Source organism: Dama dama, chromosome 11, assembly GCF_033118175.1.
Source record: "Dama dama isolate Ldn47 chromosome 11, ASM3311817v1, whole genome shotgun sequence".
Lineage (NCBI taxonomy): Eukaryota > Metazoa > Chordata > Mammalia > Artiodactyla > Cervidae > Dama > Dama dama.
In genome coordinates, this window is record NC_083691.1 from 96,061,591 (window position 1) to 96,088,444 (window position 26,854).

Below are 26,854 nucleotides of genomic sequence, written 5' to 3' on the forward strand. Positions count from 1 at the left end.
ACCTTTGATGCTATTTTTATAAAAGAGGAGATGAGGAACACCTGCTATACATGAAAGTCAATGACTCTCAGTATTAGAGTCACACCCTCTTCTCCCAATCAAGTTTCAACAATTATTCCTCGATGACTTAATTTTTTCAAGCATATATTTACTCCTCTTTGTAGTCCCCAACTATAAGTCAGCATATGAAACCTAAACACACCACAGTTAACTGGCTAACAAAGTCAGTAAAGAAAGAGAGAGAATAACTTAAACTCCAACAACAACAAAAAAATGTTATGTAGATCCAACACTAGGAAAACCCAAGACAAAGGATGAGTCTCAAGGATAGTAGTGGAATAATCAAATTTGAATGCTAATACCATTGTTTATAAGCATTTTAAGCATGAATTTCAGGTATCATTTAAATTGGTCCCCATTCATATCTGTTTTCCTTTATTCAAAGCTCGTAACAAAGACTGATCAACTCAAAGGCACGCAAGCATGATGGGATTCACACAGATGACACAGATGACAAAACGCACAATTTCTGTTTGCAGAGGTGGTTCAGGAATCAGATTCCTGAAGACAACATAATCTGACATTAACATGCTATAAATATCACTAAAATATGATGGCATTTGTTTGGCTGATGTTATCAGTTATTCTAACGTTACATTATGTACACACTGAATTATTAATATCTGCAAATATATCTTAAAATAATCAGTCATTGGATGCTTCAAACATTTCTCATAGGAAATGTCTCAAGGTTGGTTTTAAATTTCCCTTTTCATTATCCAGATATTTGAGGTTCAAAGCATTTAAGCCAAACCGAGAGGACACATTTAGAAATCTTTCAGGCATCATAATAGTGGAGACCACCCTTCTGGTTTTGAGAGATGTGTCCGAAGTGTAATGATTTATGTATCTCTTGGTAAAGACAAGAGATTCAATTTACTAGAGTGAATGCTTCCAACTGTTTCTGCATTCTCCAACCTCTGAAGTCCTAAACTTCTGTGTGTGTGCATGTGCGCGTGTGCACATGCGTATATTATGTGTGCTTTCTGCCTGCAATCCCCCAACTCTGCCAAGTGACAAAGTCCCAAAGTCCCGGCCAGAACACCCCCGAGGACTGACCTGCTCCCTCTCCACTCTCCTCTTCTCCTCCTCCGCCCGCCTCCGCTCCTCCTCTTCCTTCCGCCGTCTCTCCAGCTCCTCCAGCCGCCTCTTCTCCTCCTGTTCCCGCCTCCGCTGCTCACGTTCCTGCTGCCTTCTGGCTTCCCGCTCTCTCCTTTGTTGCTGCGAAAGTCAAGATGGTGCATTGTCAGCAGACTGCCCGGCCACAGTGCCCAGGACGGCGTGCTGTCCGCTTACAGGGAGATGCGAGAGCGGGGCTGGGGGACCCCACCTCCGCCAGCCGACTATTTCCATGCTGTCCTCTGCCCACACACCAGCATCCTCATAAGTACAGGTCAGAGCTGGGTTTCATTTTGGTATGTTATTCCTTGTTCTTCACTGAACCACAGCAACGAGGGGATGACGAATTCAGTACCTCTGAGTATCACTGACAGGGTTACTCAAGGCTCTCAAGTCAGAAGGAAAAGTAGAGAAATGAATACAGGAGAACAGAAATGGGGGGGCGGGGGGAGAGAAATGCTTAAAAGAGGGAAAAAAAGAAGCATACCTCAGGGAAAGAGGAAGCGACACCAAGAAAATTAAGAGATGTCATGATTATTATTCGTGAAGATAAACACCACCGCGGCTCAAGCTCACTCTGTGTCTGCACGGCGCTGAGTATCTGACAATCTTCCGTCCGCGTCCCCTTACCTACTGCAAGTCTCATGGCAAACCTAGGAAGCCCCTCACTCCTACTCCACTGAGGAGGAAACATAAGTCACTTGTCCAGTGCTGACAGGGTGGTGGGCTCCCGGTCAAGGACCACCCTTGACTCCCACCGCTAACCAGACAGCACCCTGCATCCTATGAACAGGTGCTACTGAGGCGGCAGACTTGCTCTCACAGCCTCTCCTCTGAGCACCAGTGTGACCTGGGCGCACTGGGCCACTTCTCATCCGGCCCAGACACGCCTCTGCCAGTGAAGCAGGGCCACCGCGTGGAGTACAAATCAAGTCCTCCCACAAACGTGCAGAATGCTGGCCGGCAGCACCCCTGGGATGGGGAGGTACCCTATCTCAGCACAGCGGCCACCGGCCCCAGGCTGCTACCCAGCACCTAAACTGGGGGGAACTGAGCTTTTCGTTTTATTTCACTGAAGTTAATTTACATTGAAACAGTCTCCAGCACTGGCAGTGCTCAGTCTATGGGGTCCCCAAGAGTCAGATACAACTTAGTGACTCAACAGCAACGAAGTCTCTAGCGTAGCTCAAGAACCACAACAGAGGAAGGCATGAGGATAAGTAACAATTCCCCTCCAGGTCAGTCAGACAGGCTGCAGCAGAAGCAGCGCTGGGTGCTTGCACACCCTGCCCACCGCACGGCCGCTGAGTCAAGGGTCCACCTCACACCAGCCTCAGGGTACAAATTTCTGTCTCCAAAGAAGACAAGGGCAAGTTTCAGAGAGAAAGTAACACACCCTTTGTGGCTAAGGATGTTCTGCCGGGTCCTTTGAGGTGGCTGGAGGGCTTTCCTGGTGGCTCAACAGTAAAGAATCCGCCTACCAATGCAGGAGACGCAGGCTGGATCCCTGGGTTGGGAAGATCCCCTGCAGAAGGAAACGGCAAGCCGCTCCAGTCTTCCTGCCTGGAGAATTCCACAGACAGAAGAGCCTGGTGGGCTACAGTCCATGGGGTTGCAAAGAGTTGGACACAACTGAGCATCTAAACAACAACAAAGATGGCTCTGGAACTCAAGAGATCTCAAGCCCAAAAGTTCATTGAAGAAGGGTGCGAGTTCCCAGGACACTTATACCCAAGCTACAAATGCTGATTCCTCCTTTTGAGAAATACTCATGAAGCATCGTGGGAACACAAAATGAATCAGACACAGCCCCTCTCGTCCAAGTCTTATAGGTAAGATAAGCCACACACTTCTTAAAAATCCACAGGATAATGTGGCACGCGGTACATTTCCCTGACTCACTAAACAAGTCCTGGCTGGGAGGCTGATGGCCGAGGCAAAGAACAATGCAGTTACCAATTCCTCTTCCACATTATGTGCTAGTACTTGAAGCTGCAAACTGGACCAAGAGCCAAAATTTAAACTCCAACTGTACAAACCACTACAGTCAGAACAGGCCCTTAATTGGGGTGTGTGTGTGCTGAGGGGTTAAAGAAGGCCCTTAGTAAATAAATACCTTAAGAGATCACTAAGGTGAAAAGCTGGCCTTTCACAATAGAACGTTAAAAGAAAATGGCCAAAATTAAACATACACACCATCAGCCACCAACTCAGCAACATCAATCCACACTGGATTAACGTTCTGCCTGCAACTTCAAGCAACAAAACCCAAGAGTCTAAGAAACATGCCCGCTCAGGTTACCCCATTAAGAATGATAAACATAATAAAAATCCTTTGAAGTATTTTCAAACTGATGTCATTCTTATTTTCTTAAATCATTCTTTCTTTAAAAACAAAACCTAACAAACTGAAAACCTGCATGCTGCTGTAAAGTCATTTCCAAAGCTCTCAAATTATAAAGAGATTTCCTTCTTACTTAAATTTTTCCAAGCATGCCTGAGTAAATATGTACTTTTCCAACCATGCTTTAATTATCTTGAAGTTCTTTTTCCAGATCGGCATTTAAAAGCAGTGCTTTCATCTCAAACGTCTGACTTTTCTAACTAGGTCGGTGCTGATAACAGTGGGGTTCATTCACAGACACTGCACTGGCTTACTGACTTTAACAGAAGTTGTGTGCATGCAGGCTCAGTCGCTGAGTCATGTCCGACTCGTGTGCGACCCCGTGGACTGTAGACAGCCAGGCTCCTCTGTCCATGGGATTTCTCAGGCAAGAACACTGGAGCGGATTGCCATTTCCCCCTCCAGGGGATCTTCCCGACCCAGGGACCAAACCCACGTCTCTTACGTCTCCTGCCCTGGTAGGTGGATTCACCACTGAGCTACCAGGTAACACACAGAACAAAGCAGAGGTTTTCTCCACAACATGTAGCCTTAAGTATCTTGGGAAAAAGCACGTGTGGTGGGACTTCCATGCCGACCCAGTGGTTAAGACTTCGCCTTCCAATGCAGGGGTGTAAGTCCGATCCCTGGTCGGGGTACAAAGATCCCAAGTACCTCTTGGCCCAAAAAAAACAAAACATGTAACAGAAGCAATACCATAACAAATTCAATAAAAAGTTTTTTTAAAATGATCCACACACACACAAAAAATCTTTGGGGGAAAAAAAACACACCATGTGCTATTATTTAAATTAAACTCCACTGTATAGTATCAACAGGTTGACTGTTCTTTGGGGTTCTTTCTCCTGGCATCAAGGATAAAGGTGAAACAATAAGATGAAGTAAATGGAAATAAACTACTGTAAGTGAGAAATCTGAAGCTGTGAAGTATACAGTAAATGGCAGTCAGGGAAAGAAAACAAAAAATTAAAACAAATTAAAATTAGATTAAAAAAGAAAAAGGGTCTTTTGAGCCTCAAGTGAAATATAGGGAACAGTGTCTCTGAGAATTAAAAAGGAAGCAGCCCTAGTAATCACATTACCAGTGTTGAGAGTCTCAGTGAGTTAAAGGAGCTGGTGGTACAAAAAGTGTCCCCTACAAAGAACTAATCCCCCACAACCGCCAGATTACAAAACGGCATTTGTATTATGCCCGATGTAATTCTTTTCTTTATCCTTCCCTCTTAAATGAACGTAAAGTGAAGGCATTTTTGTAGGAAAAAAATGTTTTCCCTGTGGAAAGGTCTAAAAGTTCTAGGAAAATATTTATGACACGCCAGCTTGGACCTCGAGGCCAAGAGTGAAAGCGAAACGAGGTCAAGGCTGAGCCAGCCGACTCAGACCGCAGTGGACACGGCCTCCGCAGACCCAGGGTGACGCCACCCATGACCTGCATGAAGAGGATGGGTAACGGGGCGGGGCGGGTCCCTAAAGATCACACAAGGGAAGAACATTCCTGGGGCCTCTGGGCATGTGCCGTCCTGCCGGAGGGAACTGGCGCGCCTGGCGTGGCCAAGCCGGGGAGAGGGCCGCGGAGAACGGCCCTCGGAGCACCGGGATGCCCCTGGGACTAGACAGTGGGGCCCGCCTCGAACACTTCCTCTTCTACCTCTTCCAGCCGCCGCCTCTGCTCCTTCTGCTGCTCGATCCGCTTCTGCCTCTCCGCCAGCAGCTGCCGCTTATACTCCTCCTGCTCCCGGAGCTGCTGCTCCTGCAGGAGCTGCTGCCTCCTCAGGGCCTCGGAGCGCTCCTTGTTCTCCTGCTGGAGCCGCAGGAAGTCTCGGCGCAGCGTCGACTCCCCCGGCACATTGACGATGGAGCTGTGGGGGGAAGCAGGTGAGGGGCTTTCAGGGGCGCGAGCCAGTCCACGTCCACATCTACATCTGCCGGGCTCCTCCCGCCCCGAGACCCGGCAGACAAACCCATGGGGATAACCAAAACCTACAGTTAAGCAGCATCACCTCTTCCTTCATCTGCATCATCAATGCCTTAAGACTCAGTCCTGAGTGTTTAATTTGACAGGACATCTCTAGGTAGGCTCTGGAGAAGGGAATGGCCACCCACTCCAGTATTCTTGTCTGGAAAACCGCACGGACAGAGGAGGCTGGCAGGTTACAGTCCGTGGGGTCACAAAGAGTCAGAAACGACTGAAGCAACTTAGCACACACAGTTCAATAGCATCACCTTTCATCTCTTCTTCCTACGGTCATAAATACCATAAAACTCTGTCCTGGGTGTCTGATTTGACAGGACGTCTCTAGGTAGGATTCTCACGTCCACCAAAACTGTGCAGCGGAGAGCTGAAGCCACCATCTTCCACCCGTTGTTAGACCCTCTGTGACCACCTGACTTCCCATCGGGAACAGCGTCAGCACATTTCAGGCCAGACAGGTCGTCACAGCGGAGTCGCCGTCAGCACGTACCAACCCTCGCCCTCCTGTCTGGTCCTGTTCCCTGCCGCGTAACCCTCTCGCTTTCTCTGCTCCCGGCAGCTGAGCCCAAGGGTCCCAAGGATGCGCCACCACACACGTAAACTGAAGCACATCCCTCCCAGCTGGTCTCCCGGGGGAGAGTCACTTCTCCACTCTCAAACCCCCCAGAATCACATGGCAAAGAAACCTTCCTCAATTGCCTCTTCCATTACATCACATCCCTGACCCCAAACAACCATACTGCTCATGCGATCAGTTCACACTGCTCTCAAAATTTGTCTCAAATGGATTCAAATCTTTCATGTAATTACAAAAAGATGTGATGGAGTTTTTTTTCCAATAAATTCTCTTCTGTCTTGATTTGCTCTCTTCAAACATCCATTCTCTGCACACAGAGTCTCTCAACCACACTCCCGGCCCTCCTTGTGTCCAGCTAGTCGGCTACATTGGACACCAGGCAGACAAGACCATTATTAAAGCTTTTAAATCCTCTCTTCCTTGATTAACGAGTCACTATGAGGTTCCTGCTACCAAATCTTCAACCTTCTGCTTCCCTGGGTCTTGGGGAGCCAGAGAGGGCCAAAACAGACTACAGAATGGATCAGCCCAGAACGCATCCTCATAAAGACAGTGAATGCTGGTGACCACACGGGTGGGAAGGGGAAAACCAACCAGCCAACAGGCGTGTTTTGGGGAAGACTATAGTGTTTTTAGTGGAGGCCCTAAGTGGCCCGTGAGTGGGACAATTCAGTTTGTGCAGGACTGGGTCACAAGCTACAAGATGTTTTCCATCCACACCTCCTGGAGCAAGAACTGTCATGGGTAAGCTCCCGTGCCCCAGGGCCAAAGACAGCCTGCCCATTTCCAAACCGTGGGGAGAGGAAGCAACACGGTCTCAGTAAAGAATCAGCAGGCAGCTCCAGAGCGGGGAGAGTGCTTTACAAGAGTCTTTGAAAGAAGTGAAGGATGGAAGATAGTAAGGCATTTTCAAAGTAACTGGCGACTCCCTCCCACGACAAGCGCGTCTCCTGCAGCCCCGACCCCAGCAGGGCGCGCCCCGTCCTTACCTGGGCTCCCCCTCCTGCTCGGGCGCCTCCTCCTCCTCCTCCTCACTCCCGCTGTACTCGTATTCGGTCTCATCTGGAAAGGACAGGGCAGGATGAGCGGGTCGGTTCACAGGTGCTGACGCCACACGCAAGGGAAGCAGCACCACTGAGCACAAACCACATACTCTTGGAGAAAGCAGTAACACGTGTGGGCACCTCGCGGGGAGGAAGACCTTGACGGGGAGTCCCACTGTGATGGGTGCTCAGGCCCTGGGCCAGCAGAGGAGCTGATTCCCTTATACTCGTGACAATCCCTTGTGGGATGCTCAGCTCAGGGGGCGCAGGGTTGGGAGAGGGGCTACAGAGCACACGACATGAAAGAAAAATGGGCCATGAGCTTCAGCAAATTCACAAAGTCCACTCTGATGTCAAAACAAAGAGAGATTTAACTGCCTTAACTAAAGCAATAAGAGAATATATTCAGTTATTTTTAGCACTTAGGGATCATCTTAGAGAACAGCAGACAAAACTCTGCAGGATGGAGAAAAAGTAGGTACTCAAGCAGAAAACCAAAATCACATGTTCCCCAAAATTATAAAGGTGAAGTAAATCAGGCAGAGGAAGACAAATACCATATATCACGTATTTGTGAAATCTAAAAAAATGATACAAATCAACTGATTTACATGCAAAACAGAAATAGAATCACAGACACAGAAAACTGATGGTTACCAAGGGGGAAAGAGAGGGACAGGATGAATTCAGAGTTTGGGATTAGCAGATACCACAACACACTGTGTGCTAAGTCGCTTCAGTCGTCTCCGACTGTTTGCAACCGTATAGACGACAGCCCACCAGCCTCCTCTGTCCATGGGACTCTCCAGGCAAGAATACTGGAGTGCGTTGCCATGCCCTCCCCCAGGGGGATCTTCCCAACCCAGGGATCGAATCTGAGTCTCTTACATCTACCTGCACTGGCTGGCAGGCTCTTTACCACTAGCACCACCTGGGAAGCCGCCAGATACACACTACCATACATAAACAAGGTCCTACCAAACAGCACAGGGCACTATATTCAATGTCCTGCAGCAAACCATAATGGAAACATAGATGAAAAAGAACATATGTACATATGACTGAATCACTTTACATCAGAAAAGAACGCAACATTGTAAATCAACTATACTTCAACTGAAATAAAAAGCTAATAAGTATAAAGGTGGAGCCAGGGAAAAACTGATGAAATAGAACAGCAAAAGGAGACAAGAGCACAGGCCTGCCACAGCCCCATAGCAGCATAAAGCACCGGAAACCCTTGGGCAGGAGAGAAGTCTGTAACAGGCCCATGGTGACGCGTGCAGCCAGCACGCTGAGCTCGGCATGGCCCACACGGAGAATGAGACCCCCAGCGCGGTAAGAAGCGCAGCCAGCAAGCTGTGATCCGAGGTAGAGCAAGACGGCATCACGGACTGACCGGCTGCAGGGCCCCGCTGCCCGGGGTCGCCACTGCCGGAGCCAGGCTGGCCCCTAGACCAATCCGGTCGAGACACTCAAGCCCCGGCCAGACGAGCCCAAACTTGAGTAGGAAAGGGACAACCTACTTTGGTTGGCAAAAACCTAAAAGAATATTTAAGATGAGAATAAAGCCAGACTTCATACCTTTCTCTCCTCTCTTCTTCCTGGTCCGGTCTATATGATCCTTAAGCTGGATTCTAACCTGCCTTTCGTTCGGCTGATCCCTAATGAAAGGATGCTTCAGAAGCTGCTCGGTGGAGGGCCGCTGCATGTAATTCTTCACCAGGCATCCTTCTATAAAACTAAAAAACTTCTTGGACCTAAAAGAGAAAGTAAAAAAAAGATCATCAGATTTCTATCATGAGGAGCAAAGCTCCAAAATACCAGTAACTTACAAGCTGGTACATGAGGCGAGGCTTCAGGATTCACTGTGAGCAATGCTGCAAATGCATGGGGATAAAACAGGAACGAAGCAGGGACCCTGGGGGCCACAGTTCAGGAGTCACACTGCATATTGGGGGCCGCAGGGGCAGTGGGGGTTAATGCTGCCTGTTGATCGTGGATTCCGGGGGGGGGGGGGGGGGGGGAAGCGAGGGAAGGAAGGCCTTCGCGAACGGAAGGTGACAGAGGAGAGATGGTGGATCCTTACAGACAAGGACAGACACAGAGCAAGAGAGGGACAAGAGAGGGACCCGGGTAAGTGGTTTGAGGATCTGGATCTTGTTCGGGTAATGTTTCCATCATTTTAGGCTGAGTTATGTGTCAGCTCTCCACCTTTTATGTCGCTGTTTAGCCATTAAGTCATGTCTGGTTCTTGCAACCCCATGGACTGTAGCCCACCAGGCTCCTCTGGCCATGGGGTTTCCCAGGCAAGAACACTGGACCGGGCTGCCATTCCCTCCTCCAGGGGCTTCCCAACCCAGAATAAAACCGTGTCTCACGCACTGGCAGACGGATTCTTTACCACTGAGCCACCAGGGAAGCCCTACACTTAATGGACAAAGGCAGAAATAACAGTGCTGAGGGGGGCACTGACCCTGTTGCCAACATCTACCCCACCAGACACTTTATTTTTGCTCATTTCTCCATTTCTGGCTCATGGTGACCCCTCCGTGGCCTCAGCAGAGACACTCTCAGCCACCCTGTTATTGGAGACTCGGCTCAGACAGCTTCCTGTCCATAAACCTTTCCTGGCAACACTGCACCACACGCCCTAAGCCAGGAGCCCTTTCTTTCAGGCTCTCTGCATGTAACACACTGCACACTTCACGTTTATGTCTGTCTCTCCTCCTGGTTTATAACCGTACAGGTCAGGGCTGGTTCCTGCTTTCCTGTTTGTCAGCAAGGCCCAGCTCGGAGCATGTCAACTGCAATAGGTATGCAGTAAATTTTTGTTGAATGAATGAGTTATTCAGTCTTTAAAAATGTGATTGAGAGAATGAGTTCAGTCCTTTCCAGTTACTTCATGCTTTAAGAGTTCTTTCTGTCCACCTGAAACTATCACATTATTAACTGGCTACACTCCAATATAAAATAAAAAGTTTAAAAAATAAACGAGTAAAACAGATAATGCCAAGGACCTACTGTATAGCACAGGGAAACTTTGCGTAATACTCTGTAATAACCTAAATGGGAAGAGAATTTGCAAAGGAACAGGTACGTGTATATGAGTAACTGAATCGCTTTGCTGCACGCTTGAAACTAACGTGATAATTGTAAATCAACCATACTTCAATATAAAATTAAATATTAAAAAAAAACTGGAGGAGAGAGAATCAGTTCTTCTCTCTTCTGTTTGTACTCAGAACTTACTATTTTTGTTCAAGCCAACAAATATTTATGTGTCAACAATTTACATTTGTTTATGCTGTAAGACATACACATAGGAAACAGTGTATGTATACTCAATAGCGGATGCATAATCAAATTGTGAGAAAGAAAACAGAACTGAGGCAGTGGAATGGGTTCAACATCAAGAAAAAGGAGGATATTTAACCTTCCCAAGAAAAGCCACCGTTCCAGAGTGACGAGGCAGCAGAGTCCAAGGGGGACAGTGAACGGCTTTCTGATGTTGCAATGAAAAGTGGAAAAAGAGTTAAAAGAACTAAGGGTCAGCATAGAGAAGGGCCCTCAGCCACTTGAAGAAGCTGTGGCCTTGTTCTGCGGTTAAGGAGGAATGCACAGGATTCTACACAGCGGTAGAGGAATGCTATGGCACACGGATTCCCAAATCCCGGGGCCCAGGAGGACCATGTGGGGAGTTTATTAAAAATACAAATGCCTGAGTCACTCCTCAGACCTTCACACTGGAGAGTTTGAGGATGAAACCTTAAGATAAAGAATTCCAAAGGGCTTCTCACGGGCCATGTACAGATTAACACCAGAGAAATGATCATCTACAATACAGTCTTTAAACACATCTGTCAGCTTCTGCTGAGAATTTGCTGATCATTTTTCAAAGGCCACTTCTGCCAAAGTGGTTGTGGAAACTCACGACCTGTGGACAGAAAGACAGCATCCGTAAAGCAAGAGGGCCTTCACGTTTGTGACCCTCTGGACCCTTCGGAACACCCGGGTAAGCTGAGGCAGTGATGTGAACTGCTGAGAATGCATCTGATCCAGCTTAGCTAGAGGCAGTTTGGTGAAAGAACACAGGGAGACTCCACTGTTATCTACACGTGTCTCTTTATTTCACCGTGCTGTATGCACAGCAGTTGATCCACGCCTGCAAGTCACGGGTGGCATAACCGACTGACTGACAAACTGTGAAAATACCCTGAAGATGGAGCATAAGCTCCCTTCAATAAAATCTGAGAATAAGCAAAGAGAAAATGAGCGTTGCTCAGTTTAGCATGAGGCGGATAAAGTGTCACCCAGCCCCACAGCTGACTCCCTAGTGACACCTACTGTTCACATGGGGTTTCCCAGGGCTGGCCACCGGTGGGCGCACATGGTTGTCATGTTTTAATAATACAGGAGACCAACTGGGGCTCAATCATTGCCTTAAAGAACCTCTCCAAGAACTGGTAAGTGGAACCAGACAACCTCAGTTCCCTGGAGCTGAATGTGGTGAAAGAAAGGATGAAGGAAGAGGAAATCTCGCCAGCAGATGAAAGGGGGAAGACGGGAAGACAGAAGGGAACAGGAGAGAAACAAGGGTGAAAATACATGTTTGCGTCTACACCGGTGGACTAGCAGCCTCTGGAACAGGGGACCCCAACCCCCAGATCCGTACCAGTCCACGGCTTGTTAGGAACCAGCCCACACAGCAAGAGGTGAGCAGCAGGTGAGGGAGTGAAGCCTCCCCTGTATTTGCTGCCACTCCTCATTGCTCTATCACCTGAGCTCCGTCTCCTGGCAGATCAGCCACAGCGTGAGATTCTCAGGGGAGCTCAAATCCTGAATGTAATGCTCTTGAATCACCCCAAAACCTTCCCCCCCACCCCCAGTCAGTGGAAAAACTGTCTTCCATGAAGCCGGTCCCTGGTGCCCAAAAGGTTGGGGACCGCTGCTCTAGGACATCAGAGGATGTGCCCCCGAGAAGAGCAGACCTAAGAGCTGGTAAAGTGAAAGTGTTGGTCGCTCAGCCATATACGACTCCTTGGGACGCCATGGACTACAGCCCGCCAGGCTCCTCCGTCCAGGGAATTCTCCAGACGAGAATACTGGAGTGGGTTGCCATCTTCCTCTCCAGGGGATCTTCCTGACCCGGGGACTGAACTCAGGTCTCCTGCATGGCAGACAGATCCTTTACCGTCTGAAGCACCCTCCACCCCAACAGTTGGCAGGAGGAGGCCAAAATGGGGCCCTCTGGTGTATTTCAGAATTAGAAGCAACCTAAGAGGAGACGCCACCACCTGGAAAACGGGTGAGAACAGCTTCAGGAAGGAAAACAAGCACACACAGCAGGTAAGACCGACAGCCAAGCCCAGGAAACAGAACACAGGGCGGGAGGGAGGCCCGCATGCATGGGGGCCCGGGCACAGACAGGTGCCCACAGGGAAGGTTCAGAACAACCCTCAGAGGGAGCGAGGGGGCAAAATTCTCAGGCCGAAAGAACAAAGCACTGTGTTCTTCCTCCGAGACTTCAAAACCACACCAAAGCAGCATCTGCCCGCCCCACTGCACTTCTGAACTCTTCTGTGCCTGGAGGTTGGCACCATCTCCCTCCCCGGGATCGACGCTGTTTATCAGAATTAATCGGGAGGGGGAAGGAAGGGGCAGCCCAGGGAGGGGACCCCTCCTCCAACACGTTCTGCTCGGGCAGCAAGGGCCCCTCAGACTTCAAAGTCCTGCCATGACGACAGTGAACCCTTCCGTGAGTTTTACTGAAATATCCCTTCAACCAGAAAGTACAAGTCAACACAACTTTGCTTCTTCGTGTACAGCCGTATAGAAATCTATTACACTGAGTGTGGGTTAGTTGCTCGGTCATGTCTGACTCTGCGACCCTATGGACTGTAGCCTGACAGGCTCCTCTGTCCATGGGATTCTCCAGGCAAGAACACTGGAGTGGGTTGCCATTCCCTTCTCCAGGGGATCTTCCCTACCCAGGGATCAAACCAGGGTCTCCTGCATGGCAGGAAGATTCTTTCTGTCTCAGCCACCAGGGGAGTCCACTACACTGAGAAGTATATTTAAATATTAAAATAGAACCTTTTTAAAATATTGTGCTGGTGTTTCATAGAGTCACTTGGCGCTATTTTATCATTCAAGGACAATGGATCAAGAGGAAAAAGAACATTAAAAATTAAAGCAATACACTTTGTACCCTGTGTTTTGGGACACTGACTCTTGTGTTCTTTGGGAGTCAGAATGGCCAGGATTCTGTCCTGAAGTCAAACTAAAAAGGAATACTTTTCTTTTTTAAAAAAAAAAGGAAGAGAATGACAACAAAGCACGTGTATCTTACCATTTTTTGGACTTCAGCCGGGGAGGAGGATTTCGGGGGATGAGAAACAGGGCTCTCATGGGATGCATGTCACAGAGAGCTGGGGAGAGGAGAGGGCGTATCAGTTATGCACTCAGCTCACTCGGTCTCCGTTTCCGGGACCCACTCGTGACATCACACGCTCTGCCCATTGTCTGATCAACAGGCGTCATGTCAAGCAGCCTGCACATCTAGTTATGCAGCTGAGAACATATCCTGAACCCCCCACTGAAGCACAGCAAAACACGAGGAGGACGAGAGCAACAAGAAGTCTGGACCATTTCAAACACACTGGAAAGCGTCCATAAATCAAAGATAAATGCTGATTCAAGGTCCAAAAGGAGTTAACAGCTTAAGGCATCTATCGATGACAACGAAAATATCTTTATTTTCATAGGACTGTTGTGAGGATTAAATGAGACACAGCTGTGAAGGCCTTCTTCACACGATGCCTGGAACTCAGGAGCCTAGCAGACGTGTTCACTGCTTACTGTTAGAGTGAGTGTTCCTGAAATCGGGGAGTGAGTGGGATTGTTTAATTTTGTTTGATGACTATTTATCCTCTGATCACTGGCCCAGTGAAGGCTTGAGAGGTGCATGTGGACACAGGTATTTCCGTGTGTTTATTCACCTTCACAAGCACCTTACAAGACAGCTGGGAGATAGGACTAAAAGAGAGGATGCTGTTCCCGGGCGAAAGGGAACCAGACAAGACGTCGGGCAGTCCTGCCCCGTCTCAGGTCCTCAGGGGACACGATGGAGCACAGGGTGAGCAGGACAGATGGCCACTTCTGCAGTGCAACTAATCCCTAGCTGGGGGCAACCTTGTATCATTCGTTCAAGTTTAGTCAGCAGCAACTAAGTACCAAATGTTATATATTCAAGGGGGACCAGCAGAAAATAATAGGTTTCTTTTTTTCCTTTGCTCTCTGCAATTCTACTCTGTTCCTGATTAAAAACCAATTTCATGAAGTTGTCACTGACTTAATCCAAAGTGGAAGCAAAATTTCACAGGTAATAAAAAAAAAATTATTCCATGGATAAAAGGTTGTGCCTCTATTTTTAAAGTTAAAACATAAGTAAAATGGAAATTTCCTGTATTAGGACCAGTTTCACTGAATACTAAGTTCAAACTATAAAAAGAAAAATTATTGCCTATTACTGTGTGTGTGTGTGTGCATGCTCAGTCCCGTCCAACTTTTGCAACCCCATGGACTGAGTCCGCCAGGCTCCTCTGTCCATGGGATTCTCCAGGCAAAAATACTGGAGTGGACTGTCATCATCTGATGTTAGAATAAATTCAGGTCACACATCTAATTACAACTTAAAAGGTAACGCGGCCCACGAACCTCAGGGAGACCTTCAGAAGGACTGACGTGTGCCAAGAACTCCTTTCACATCTAAAACTCCACTGTATTTATGATTCCTTCACCTGAACGCTCCAGCAGGAACAGCTCCATTCATGAAGCCACTGTTTCTGGAGCCCTGAGACCAGGTTTACATTGCATAGAACCGGGCTAACAAGGAAGACAGGCTACTTACGGGGAGCGCCTTCAGCCATCTCAATGGCAGTGATGCCGCAGGACCAGAGGTCACTCTGCAGGACAAAGAAGACATTAGCGCACCATCCTCACCATGAGGCCAGGAACTCACCACCACTGGTCATTCACACAAATCACGTAAATGCATTCTTTGGGGGTACAAACCAAAAGGAAGTTTGCCAAGAAATCACAAGCACAAACACATCTGGAAGAATACCTTCCAAGTAAATAAATGATCAACTCATAAAGTTCAGTCAACTCATGAAGATGGTGATGGAAAAGCTATACAATCTGCATTGTATTGCACAGCTTTGTGAAAAGTTATGCCAATAATGATAATAATGATCGTTAATTAGAACCACTTGCCGTACCTATGATCCAACTCTCAGCCAGAGTCTGATGATCAAACAAGACTTTTCATCAGGATCAAGAAGTGCATTATTGATACACGTCTCTAGAGGTCACTCTCAAGAGTTTTAAACACATTTGTGACCAAAGCAAAGGTGCACAGCTCTTTAGCAAGATTCTGAAATTTCACACAAGGTGCTTGCTATGTAATCTGACAATATTTCTGAAATAATAAATACCTGACACTCTTCAAATTAAAAAGAACAGTAAACAGCAGAAGCGCTAAATTGACTGGGGACAAAACATTTCTGAGACCGACGGGCCCCTCCCGCCTTGAAAGTAGCACCTGACTTTGAACAGAGCTGATGCAGAACGGACCACACACACAAAAAGCCTCAAAATACTGTCCCGGCAGATGTGCCCTACAGCAGCAGTCCATGCGGTCCTCGCTGGGGCAGGGAGGGGGAAGTGGGGTCAGAACCCACGCCCAGGACCAGCGAGCCCATGAGGCCAGGCTGCTGGCACCTTACCCTGTAATCGTAGGTGGCGTCCGGGTTCTCGTCACAGGCGATGACCTCGGGGGCCATCCAGTAGGGGGTGCCTATGAACGTGTTCCTCCTCCCCACGGTCCTGTCCAGCTGGGCGCTCACCCCGAAGTCCACTGCAGCCAGAGGAAGGAAGGAAAGCGGAGTGAGCAAACCAGTCAAGAACAGGACGCATACACAGAGGAGCAGGGTCTTCACAGTAAAACCACACACAAGCAGAGGGTGGATGTGCGACCCTCCGGCAACGCGGGTAAGGAGCACCCCCTCCAGAGCCAAGTCACCACAGCGCCAAGATGCTCAACCAGCCTGGGGGCTTCCCCAGGGGCCTGTACCCACCGCATCCCTGAGTTTCCCACAGGGACCACGAGAGGGACTGCTGGGGGAGTCTGGAGCACGGACAAAGCAGGCCTGGAGCCGTGCTAAGAGGTAAGCCTGGCTCCCACTTCTCCAACAGGACGGAACGGGTAACGGGGGTGATGCCAACAGAGGACTCTACCCTGGCAGGCATCAGATCACACTTACCTAGCTTCACCTCTGCGTTCTCGGTCAGCAGCACGTTCTGGCCCTTGATGTCACGGTGGATCACGTGATGGATGTGGAGATGGGCCAGGCCCTGCAGGTAAGACAGAGAGATTTAGTTCTTATGCTGTCAGTGACCAGCCCAGAATGTGCCCCTTATAATATCGCACGGTCCAGTGGTTAAGAATTCACCTTTCAATGCAGGGGACACGGAATGGATCCCTGGTCAGGGAACCAAGATCCCACATATCACTTAGTGTGGCCAAAAGATTAAAAGAAAGAAAAAACAAAACAAAACAAAACCCGTTCTCTGGTACTTCCCTGGTGGTCCAGCGGTTAAGAATCTGCCTTCCAATGCAGGGGGTGCGGGTTCTATCCCTGGTTGGGGAGCTAACATCCCCACATGCTGCGGGGCAATTAAGTCTGTGTGCCACACCTAAGACCCGGAGCAAGCAAGCAAACAAATACTGAAAAATAAAGTGTGCACACAATTCAACTGCAGTGCGTGTCCAGCAAGGTATCACCAGTGACACCATACAGAGAGAAGCACCCCCAGTCCCAAGGGGTCCGGGCCAGGGTGAGGGCAGCGCTACCACTTTCTAGCTTTTCCCCGAAGTCACGTGTTCAATGACCATCTGCAGTGTCTCTATTGCAATGTGTGCTATTTGTGCACAGGACGGTCCTCTTCCCACGCTGCACGCCCATTGTGCAGTGGGTGAGCCTGGGGGGAGATGTGAACCGCATGCATTCCAGGGGAAAAGCAAGGGTGACAGTGGGCTTCAAGGGCTGGCCCTTAAACCCAGCCTGGTTTTCCCACCAAAGAGCCACAAGCTGTGAACTACTGACTGACCCCACCTCTACCCCACGGGTACAACGGTCCTGCCATCCACAGAGCTTCATGTGCCAATCAAGCATCTTTCTTTTTCTCCCAAGGAAGTAAGCCCTAGTGGGCACACAGCACTTTCTGATGACCTCGTATCTGGAATGAAGCCCAGAGCATGCCTCTGATGAGAGGTGGTGGGAGAACAAAAACGCAGTTTGCATCCAAATATGGTCAGAAAGACAAAAAGGCAGCATTCTCACAACTCTGCTTGTCCCGACTTCTGCCAGAGAACTCAACATGCAGCTGTCTCCCAAGGCACAAGCGATCTACCCAGTCCAAGACGCCGCGATTGAGAAAGGGCAAATGAGAATGCGCCGTTCGATCTACCCAGTCCAGGACGCCGCGATTGAGAAAGGGTAGATGAGAATGCGCCGTCTACTTGATTTTTCCTGTTTAACATTTCAGTGGGGTTTTATTGTTATCATGGGGCTTCGCAGGTGGCTCAGTGGTAAAGAACCCACCTGCCAAAGCAGGAGAGGCGGATTTGATCCCTGGGTTAGGAAGACCCCCTGGAGAAGGAAATGTAACCCGCTCCAGTATACTTTCCTGGAGAATCCCATGGACAGAGGAGCCTGTCAGGCTACTATCCATGGAGTCACAAAGAGTCAGACAGAACTGAGTGAATAAACAACTTTGCTATTAAGGACATTGCAGGTGCCCGCTCATTGAAATCCTGCATAGCAGCGGGAGGCGGGAGGCTTAGGCTCACATGTTAAGGCTCCTATAATAACCACAAAAGAATCCCCATGCTTTTATAATGAAATGTGAATGTGATGATTCAAAGACAGGTCTTCCATCTCTCCCTATCCAACTAGTTGTCTTAAGAAGAATTATCTATTTTCAAGGGCTCTGTAAACTAAACAAAAAGAAATTCAAACTGTCTCCATGAATTCTAGACAGCATTTTTAAAAACCTATAGTCCTCTGTGAAGCTTAATCATAAATTTACCTACACATAAAAAATAACAGGTTCTTTTACAATTAGATTCCAATTCAATTCCATAGTCTTTACTTTTCATATGTGGTCCGTAAATGAAATTCAACCAAGTCGTTTAAGTGTATGATTTACAGGTAAAGTAGAGAGAAAACTATGACAGCTGACCAAAGAGAAGCCGCCCGTGGGCAACTCACAAGCAGCTTTGAAATACGTTAGTTTCAAACACACTGTGCCGTCACAATGGCTCCACTACTGAAAAGAATCATTCAGAAGCTGCTAAAATCATTTGGTAGCTCCGAAACTTGCTCAAAGACCATAAACCAGCTTTCCAACTGGCTGTAAATAACATTAAACACAAGAACTTTCCCTCGTAAATACTGCAGCAGATTCTAACTGTTAATGCCAAAGCCCAGAAGATGACTCTGAAAGCTAGCATTCAGCACCATTAATATTGACTTATAAGCTCAGACACAGGATTTCCATAAACAAGAGATTATTTCTCCTCCTCTGCACGCTGATTTTCTTTTGAATAACTGCAGGATGAATTCAGGAAAATAAATTACATTTAAAAAAAAAACACACACAACTATTTTAAGTCTAATTTCTTTAGATACAGGCCAGAGTCAACATCGTGATGTGGCTTCAATGTGGCTTCAACTGTCGAAGCCAACTGGCTATACAGAATCCTTGGTTGTCGTGAAAAGAATAATCTGTACAGTGGCAGCTGATGATGGGAAAGACTGAGGGCAGCAGGAGAAGCGGGAGTGACAGGGGGTGAGATGGTTGGATTGGCATCGCCAACTCGACGGACACGAGCTTGAGCAAGCTCTGGGAGCTGGCGAAGGACAGGGAAGCCTGGCGTGCTGTGGTCCACGGGGCCACCAAGAGTTGGACACGACAGCAACTGAACGACCACCACGAGCAGCAAATGCAAAGAAAGCCGAGCGCAGGGCGGCTCACCCGCAGGATCTCCCTGGAGATGTAGGCTATCCAGTCTTCCTTCAGCGTGTTGCCCTTGGTGTTCTTCACGAGGTCTGTGATGGATCCAGCCCCACAGAACTCCATAACGAGCTGGAGGGAGACAAGACACGGACACATCCCGCCGGAGGTCAGAGCATCACAGATGGCAGCACCCTCCCCGGGCAGGCCGGGGGGCAGTCTAACTCCCGCCCTTTTCCTAAAGGTCTGGGCGCATGATCACTGTGGAGGCAGCGAATTCCTGAGAGCGTGTTCCCCCACCCCATCTCCTGGGCATGGACACGGGTCCAGGGCACTGGGGTCCTCATACTCCACAGCACAGCCTGGCCCTGCAGCGCCCGCCACCAGAGCACAGGCGCAGGAGGGCCGTCTGTCCTCAACCAGCACCCAGTCATCAGAAACCGACCCAGATGCTCCCCAACAAGCCTCTCACCTCCCAGCATCCCAAATGTTCTACTTCCCACAACGCTGTGATTCCCCAACTATTTTATGTTAACTGGGGTTAGTACAAAAGAGGAGAACTATTTTTAAGCAGCACAGAACTTTTCACAAGACACTCTACAATATTTAAATGTTTGAACAATATAAACAAAGAATATTTTTAAAGTACTTAGAAAATGAACTGAACTATTCTAAAATTTTAACTATGTTTACATATGGGCAATAGAAATAAAGGTAATTTTTTTCCCTTTTACTTTCCTAACTTTGCAAATATTCTACAATGACTTAAAAAAAAAAAAAATCAGAAGAGTGTTCATTTATCTTCCCGCTCTATAAGTCCAGTACTTGTGGCAGAACTAACATGATCGCTACAGAGCCAGCACTATCTCAGTGTCATCATCTTGAAACATGTTCAATAAGAGGTAAGGTTGAACATGTATAAATTCCACAAATGTACCTGAAACCCACTGCTCTTGGTAAATTACAGAACTAAGTTTGTTATTTTGCAGTTTGTCTCTCAATCCCATGGAAGTAAAGAAAATGCATGTTGCTGAGATACTATACTAATTTCCATAAAGTTTTTATCATATTGCTTTTAAGTTCAAGCTCCTAATTTCCTTGCTATTTTGGTTGTTTTCCTTGTTTCTTACTGTGCCACCTTATTCCCAAAACACAAACTCTTTTCCCTGCAATGTGAAATCAACACCAAAATAAACATTCAGCATACCTTCCACTGAGAAGTCCAGGGAAGATACCAGACTTTCCCCCTTTTCTTTGCTTTTCTCTCACCTTCCTCTAGAAGGTTCTTAATGCCCTTCTAGTACAACCAAAAAGGAAACCCCATAAAACACGCAGGAGATGCTTGCTTACCCAAAGCTGGTCATCGTGTCCTGGGGGGCTCTTTTTAATGAAAGCACCGTAATACGTTGCAATATTTCTATGATGAGAATATTTCTTCAGCATATTTATCTCCAGTTTGATTTCCTCCTCTTCATCCTTAAGAAAAAAATAAAACATACAGTGTCTGAATGAAATGCATGACTGGACTTCCTCCACACGCAGGCCATCAGAGGGTCCTGGCCCCTCCAGCAAGGGAGACAGTTACTGTGGCCTTTGCCAAGAACTGGGGGCTCACCCTCTGCAATGTGATCACAAGCTCAGCAAAGAAGACAACAAGAACACAAGGAAAAGATGAAGAGGCAGCAGAGGGCATGTGCGGACCAGGCTCTCTCGCTGACCACGTGCCCCCAGGCAGCTCATTCCACTTCTCTGAGCCTCAAGTTGCTCACCTGTAAAAACGGGGGGAAAAGGGGGACCAACTGGCCAATACCATTTCAACCGATTACCAGGAAGGGCTGTTTCTAGAGAACATTTGTGAGCATAAACCGTCCGCGGCATTTAAGGCGGAGGAGGTTCACCTCTGAGAGCCTCTCACAGCAGCATCCCGCGGGGTCGGGGCCACAGGCAGGGGCTGAGCCCAGGAGCCCTTCGTCCTGGGCGGGGGGCCCGGAGACAGACAGCACTGGGTGCTGGCAGGTTGTCCGGGACGGGGCTCACGCCCTGGCCTCTCACTTTACTGAGCTAAGATGGGCAGAGGGAGGAAGGAAGAGCCTGTGAGGGACGATCAGAGCGCAGGTGGTGACACGGTCTGGAGAAATAAAGCTAAGTTACTCTTGTGAGTGTAGCAAGGTCTCCGCTTCCTCCACACACGCACACCCCCTTGCCCAGGAAAACGGCATCCTCGAGGCGGCCTGTCCCCTGTCGAGCCTGGACACAGAGGCAGGGTGACACCAGTCACCTTCAGGAAGTCATCTGAAGGCAAGATCACAGACAGCCAACAGGATGAGAGGGGAGCAAAACCAAAGACAGCAAATGAGAGGAAGAGCGGAAATGAGCCTTGGTCAGAAAAGAGACGTTTGAGAGAAGACAAGGATCTCTGAGAAAAGCTTCACATAACCAGACCTCTAGAACTCCCTCTGTTTCATGTATTTTCAACAAGAAAGGATGAACGGTTCTCTAAGACCTCCTTCCACTTTAGTGCTGTCCTTCCCTCTCCACGAAGACTGTGAGCCATGTTCATCTGCACACACACGCGCATGAAACCTACTGGTGCAGCCAAGCATCCCCCAGAACCTTCCATACGAACCTAAGTTTGGTTCTCTAGCACTGTTCTTTAAGATAAAAGACGCAAGATCATTAGAACTCTTCACTGTGACCCGTGCGTCTTGGGAGGCCCTGCAGAGGATAGCTCAACGCTTCCCTGAGTTATGCCAGCCCCCTCCCCGTGATAAGGCTGTGATCCATGAAGGGGGAACAATTAAGGTATTAACCATGAGACCAAATGAAAAGGAAAGTGTCTTTTTAAAAACAGAACTTGCCATTGTTCATTACTGCTTACAAACCAAATACACAACGGAACATACAATCATCCTCTGCCAGCCACTCTCACAGTGGCGGCTTGCAGCTCGGTCCAGAGATGCAATCATGAGGATGCCACAGCACGCTGCTGATGGGCACAGCCGTCACGTGACTCTGACAGATGACGCCGTGAATATGGAGCAGGGTCAGAAGGCCAAGTGCAGTCCAGACACGGGGCTGTATGGTAATTCTCACTGAAACCTCATGGATGCGTAAATCACACCAGATGCATGATTTAAACATGTCATGGACCAGGCAAGGCTTCCCTGGCGGCTCAGACAGTAAAGAACTTGCCTGCAACGCAGGAGACCCAGGTTCGATCCCTGGGTTGGGAAGATCCCCTGCAGAAGGGAATGGCAACCCATTCCAGTACTGCAACAGAGGAGAAGCCTGGTGGGCTACAATCACAGAGTCGGACATGACTGAGCGACTAAACAACATAATGTGACTGGTTTTGACACTTCTTTCTAGTGACTGCACAAAGCTGTGTCTTCTAACTCGTTCACCTCTCTGAACAAGAACCACCAGGACCCTCCGACAGCACCTGAGGTTTCCCGAGACCACCAAGTTAAAACCCTGACACATCTTACCTGCACAGAAATCCTTACAGACCTGAGTTGAGCACTGTCTGTGGGTGTGAAGAGCACTCAATACAGAGACAGGTCACACTGTTGGCACACCCTCACACACAATGCAGCCCCCTGCGCCTAAGACGCAGCTAGGCAGCCGCTCCATCACATTTCATAATGAAACTATGACTCACGACCAACTGTAAGACACACGGTCACAGGTCTGAAATGGGGCTGCGAGTTAGAAATGATGAAATATGACTTAAGAACAGCTTCAGTGCAGTTTGGGAACAGCTTTTCTAATATGACTGAAACATCCAAATGTTTTCTTTTTTTTTTCCCCCATTTATTTTTATTAGTTGGAGGCTAATTACTTTACAATATTCTAGTGGTTTCTGTCATACATTGACATGAATCAGCCATGGATTTACATGTATTCCCCATCCCGATCCCCTCTCCTACCTCCCTCTCCACCCGATCAAATGTTTTCTGACATACGGTAATCAGATCAATGTCACTTTCCAGAGTATTTCTGGATCTTCAGTAGTCAAATCATGGAAGCCAGATGAAACGGGTGTTTAGAGGAAGGCATACTGTCCTCTCAAACCACCATTTTAGGATAAGGATTGTATATTCTTTGAATCATCCCTTCTCTGGCTTCTCTGGTTTTAAAATAGGTTACTGCACAGTTTATAAAATAAAAAGGCATTCAGCACCACTAATTGTCAGGGACTGTCTAAGCATCAGAAATGCAGTGTCTGTCAACAGCTTTGAGCCAGGTACACCTGGGACCCTCATCACAACCAATGTGCGTGCGTGTGTGTGTCCACACGTGCTCAGTCACGTCCGAGTCTTTGTGACCCCATAGACTGTAGCCCAGCAGGCTCCTATGTCCGTGGGATCTTCAGCAAGAATACTGGGGTGGGTTGCCATTTCCTCCTCCAGGGGATCCTCCCAGTGCAAGCATCGAACCCACATCTCTTGTGTCTCCTGCATTTGCAGATGGATTCTTTACCACTGCACCATCTGGGAAGCCAATGCTTTTAATATGGTGTTTTAAATGTATGAGTCTTTAGGGTAATGAAGAACCAACATGGGAGTTGAGATCACCCATCGGTCATTAGTTAAATACAGGTTTGGTGGGCTCTCCCCAGTATATATTTACACATATCACCACCACAAACACACACACACCTCACTTTGCCAGAGACGATACAGAGAAAACAAACTCTGAGCAGGCTAACAATTTCTAAACCAATGACGAACCCCACATTTGCAAAGAAAGGGGAACCGGCGAAGCTCCAAATAACCCAGCGGAGTCCTAACTCGTCTCCAGGGGACCACAGTAATGTACAGATGAAGGAAAAAAAAAAAAATGAAGTGTCACTTGAAAGAGGAGAGGGGACATGCGAAGAAGAAAGGGAAGGCCCCCTCCTGCTCTCCTCCGGGGACCAAGCAGCTGCCAGACCCGCCCCCCTTCCCTTGTGATCACAGGCAGCTGGTGCCAAGTAGAGTTTTGGACTCTCCCACTGGAAGCAAGCTCCCACAGAAAAGGCCTTTGTCTCTGGCTGGGCTACGACTGGGGAGGAGTTTTCCACTGCCTTCCTTGGCTACTGGAGGACATCTGAGCATCACGGTCATCTTTAAAAGCAGCCAGGGGTTTAGGAGTCACCTGATAAGTCCTGTCCGCTCCACCGTCTGAGCATGGAGCAGTGCACGGGACCAGTGGGGTTTTTTAGTGACTCCTTGAAATGCTCGGACACGGAGCACACATGCAGCAAAATGCTGTTTAAACTCTTGTAACCTGAATTCCGTCTCTTTCCACTGATGGCAGGAACTGTGACGAGACAGAGTGGACCTCAGCTGACCAGGAGGATCCAAGAGGACTGGGAACGTTCTCCCAGCACAGCCCTTACAGAAAGAAGCCTGCTCAGTAACAGCTGAAGAACAAAAACAGGAAGGGCGACTCATTATTCACTCTCTCTTTACTAGATGCAGAGAACCATAATAAAATGACATATGCAAATATCTCTAGCAGATTTCACCACTCAAGTGTATAAACACACATATACTTAAAATGCAAATGTCCATTAAAAAACAGCTTACAAGTTTGTTTTAGTGAGACTGTTAACTGGTAGAGAAATGAAAAAAGATCACCTTTGACTTGCAAATCCCAGTGATATCTGAGAGTATTATTCAGTATCACAGCAAGGTGAATGAATCAAAGTTAATTTTTCTGACTCAGACACATGAAAAGTCCTACAACTTAAATTCACTGGCAATTCAACCAGAGGCGAACACAACTCTGCAGGGAAGATTCTTGGGCAGAAGGAAGGTACGGAATATAGTCAGAGGAAGGAAGGACACGTCCTTTAAAATGAATCAGCATCCATCTCACAAGATCCATTGGTTCCAAGATAAAAGCCCCAACACGTGCTACGTGCTCAGTTGTCTCAGTTGCGTCCGACTCTCTGTGACCCCACGGACTGCAGCTTGCCAGGCTCTCCTGTCCATGGAATTCTCCGGGCAAGAATACTGGAGGAAAAATACATTTCCTCCTCCAGAGGATCTTCCTGACCCAGGGATCAAAGCAGAATCTCTTGTATCTCCTGCATCAGCAGGTAGATTCTTTTTTTTTTTTTTCCCCAGCAGGTGGATTCTTTACCACGTCACCAGGGAAGCTGAATTCACATATACACCTTCTACAACTATATAAAGGAAAAAACCCAGTGATCCTCAGATATCTTCCCTAAGCATTCACCCTGAAAATGTACAGGAGCTGCTAAGAAATGCATCTCAGACACAGCAAACCTTCTGAGACTGGAACCAAACGAAATTCACTCTGGCCACCGTCTGCACTGCTGCTTCTACCACATGTTTTACCAAGATGTCCATTTCTTAAACTTAGAACAAGTAAAAGCTCACAAGTCTCCATCAGCACTGGACTAAGTGATTTATAGGCAAAAACTCAGTAAGACGACAGTAATCTGATTTCACTAGAATCTTCAAGTCTGCACAGAAAACCATCTTGGGCTCTTGAATCACTCCTGTCTTCTACATCAGGTAAGTACCAATAATACCCTTGGCATTACTCCATCGTATGCAGAATAATTTTCACAGCATCGCAGGAGAAGGTAACTGCATGCTCAGACCAGATGTGTCTGTGTGGGTGCTGCCAAGCACACATGGAAATCCCACAGCTGTGTCCATCGATCAGACATGATGTCACAGCTCCACTCCGAGACTGCCTGGCAGCCAGCATCTCCCACCCACGCAAGCGAAGCAACAGATGCTGGAAACGGTACGGTAACAAACAGTGGGACTGAACCACGGTGACAATGCGATGCGTGGAAGGTTTGCGTCAAGTGCCAGCAGAGATACACATGGTCTACCAGTGGTTTCCCACAGTGCGTGTGTTTCAGTCGGGCTTTTTAAAGTCATACGCTGCTTCCATCCCCTGACTTCCCTGTTCCTTATACTCAGATGAGTTATGATGATAAAGATGATGGCAAATGCCTTGTAGTTTAAGGAGCATCTGTCAAGGAAAATATTTTAAGTCATCAGAATGTACAGAGCTGATTACTGCCCACTTTTCAAGATCTTATTAAAAAGTAAGAAGTGCTTCTCGTCACATGGTATCGTGAAGTCCCTTAAAGTGGCCTGTTCTGCAGTCACTCAATCTAAAGGATATGCTGTCCAAACACAATACATGGACAGAAGTGACCACTTTGTTGTTTAGTTGCTGAGTTGCATCCCAGCTCTTCTGTGACCCCATGGACGGTAGCCCGCCAGGCTCCTCTGACCATGGGACTTCCCAGGTAAGAATACCGGGGTGGGTGCCATTTCCTCCTGACCCAGGGATGCAACCTGAGTCTCCTGTGCTGGCAGGCGGGTTCTTCACCACTGTTCACTTAAATTCACCCAATCTGAACTGATCCAACTTAATGAGACTCAACTGTGCTCATTTTCATAATAGGAAGTGGGGCCCCTGATAGTGTAGACTATTTTATCTTGTTTTTTGAGAGTCATTACATCTGATTCATCACTGATTATGATCATGAAAAATACAGAAGGAATAAAGAAAATGGTAAAAGCTAATGAGTGTTCTGATTACATTACATCACTATAAAG

The 26,854-nt window shown here is 47.9% G+C and overlaps 1 protein-coding gene across 34 annotated transcripts in view; it reads right to left on the bottom strand.

The window, feature by feature from the left end:
• MAP4K4 (mitogen-activated protein kinase kinase kinase kinase 4) overlaps positions 1–26,854 on the bottom strand; it is a 151,150-nt gene that overhangs the window by 35,525 nt on the left and 88,771 nt on the right. For all 34 annotated transcript variants that reach the window (XM_061155905.1, XM_061155878.1, XM_061155889.1 and 31 more), the window contains exons 4-13: positions 20,607–20,732; positions 19,278–19,388; positions 16,502–16,592; positions 15,965–16,095; positions 15,088–15,142; positions 13,528–13,606; positions 8,760–8,935; positions 7,122–7,194; positions 5,232–5,442; positions 1,120–1,281 (exon numbers count right to left, since the gene is read on the bottom strand). In XM_061155905.1, the coding sequence (XP_061011888.1) occupies positions 1,120–1,281; positions 5,232–5,442; positions 7,122–7,194; positions 8,760–8,935; positions 13,528–13,606; positions 15,088–15,142; positions 15,965–16,095; positions 16,502–16,592; positions 19,278–19,388; positions 20,607–20,732 (1,215 nt within the window). The remainder of the gene's footprint in view (positions 1–1,119; positions 1,282–5,231; positions 5,443–7,121; positions 7,195–8,759; positions 8,936–13,527; positions 13,607–15,087; positions 15,143–15,964; positions 16,096–16,501; positions 16,593–19,277; positions 19,389–20,606; positions 20,733–26,854) is intronic.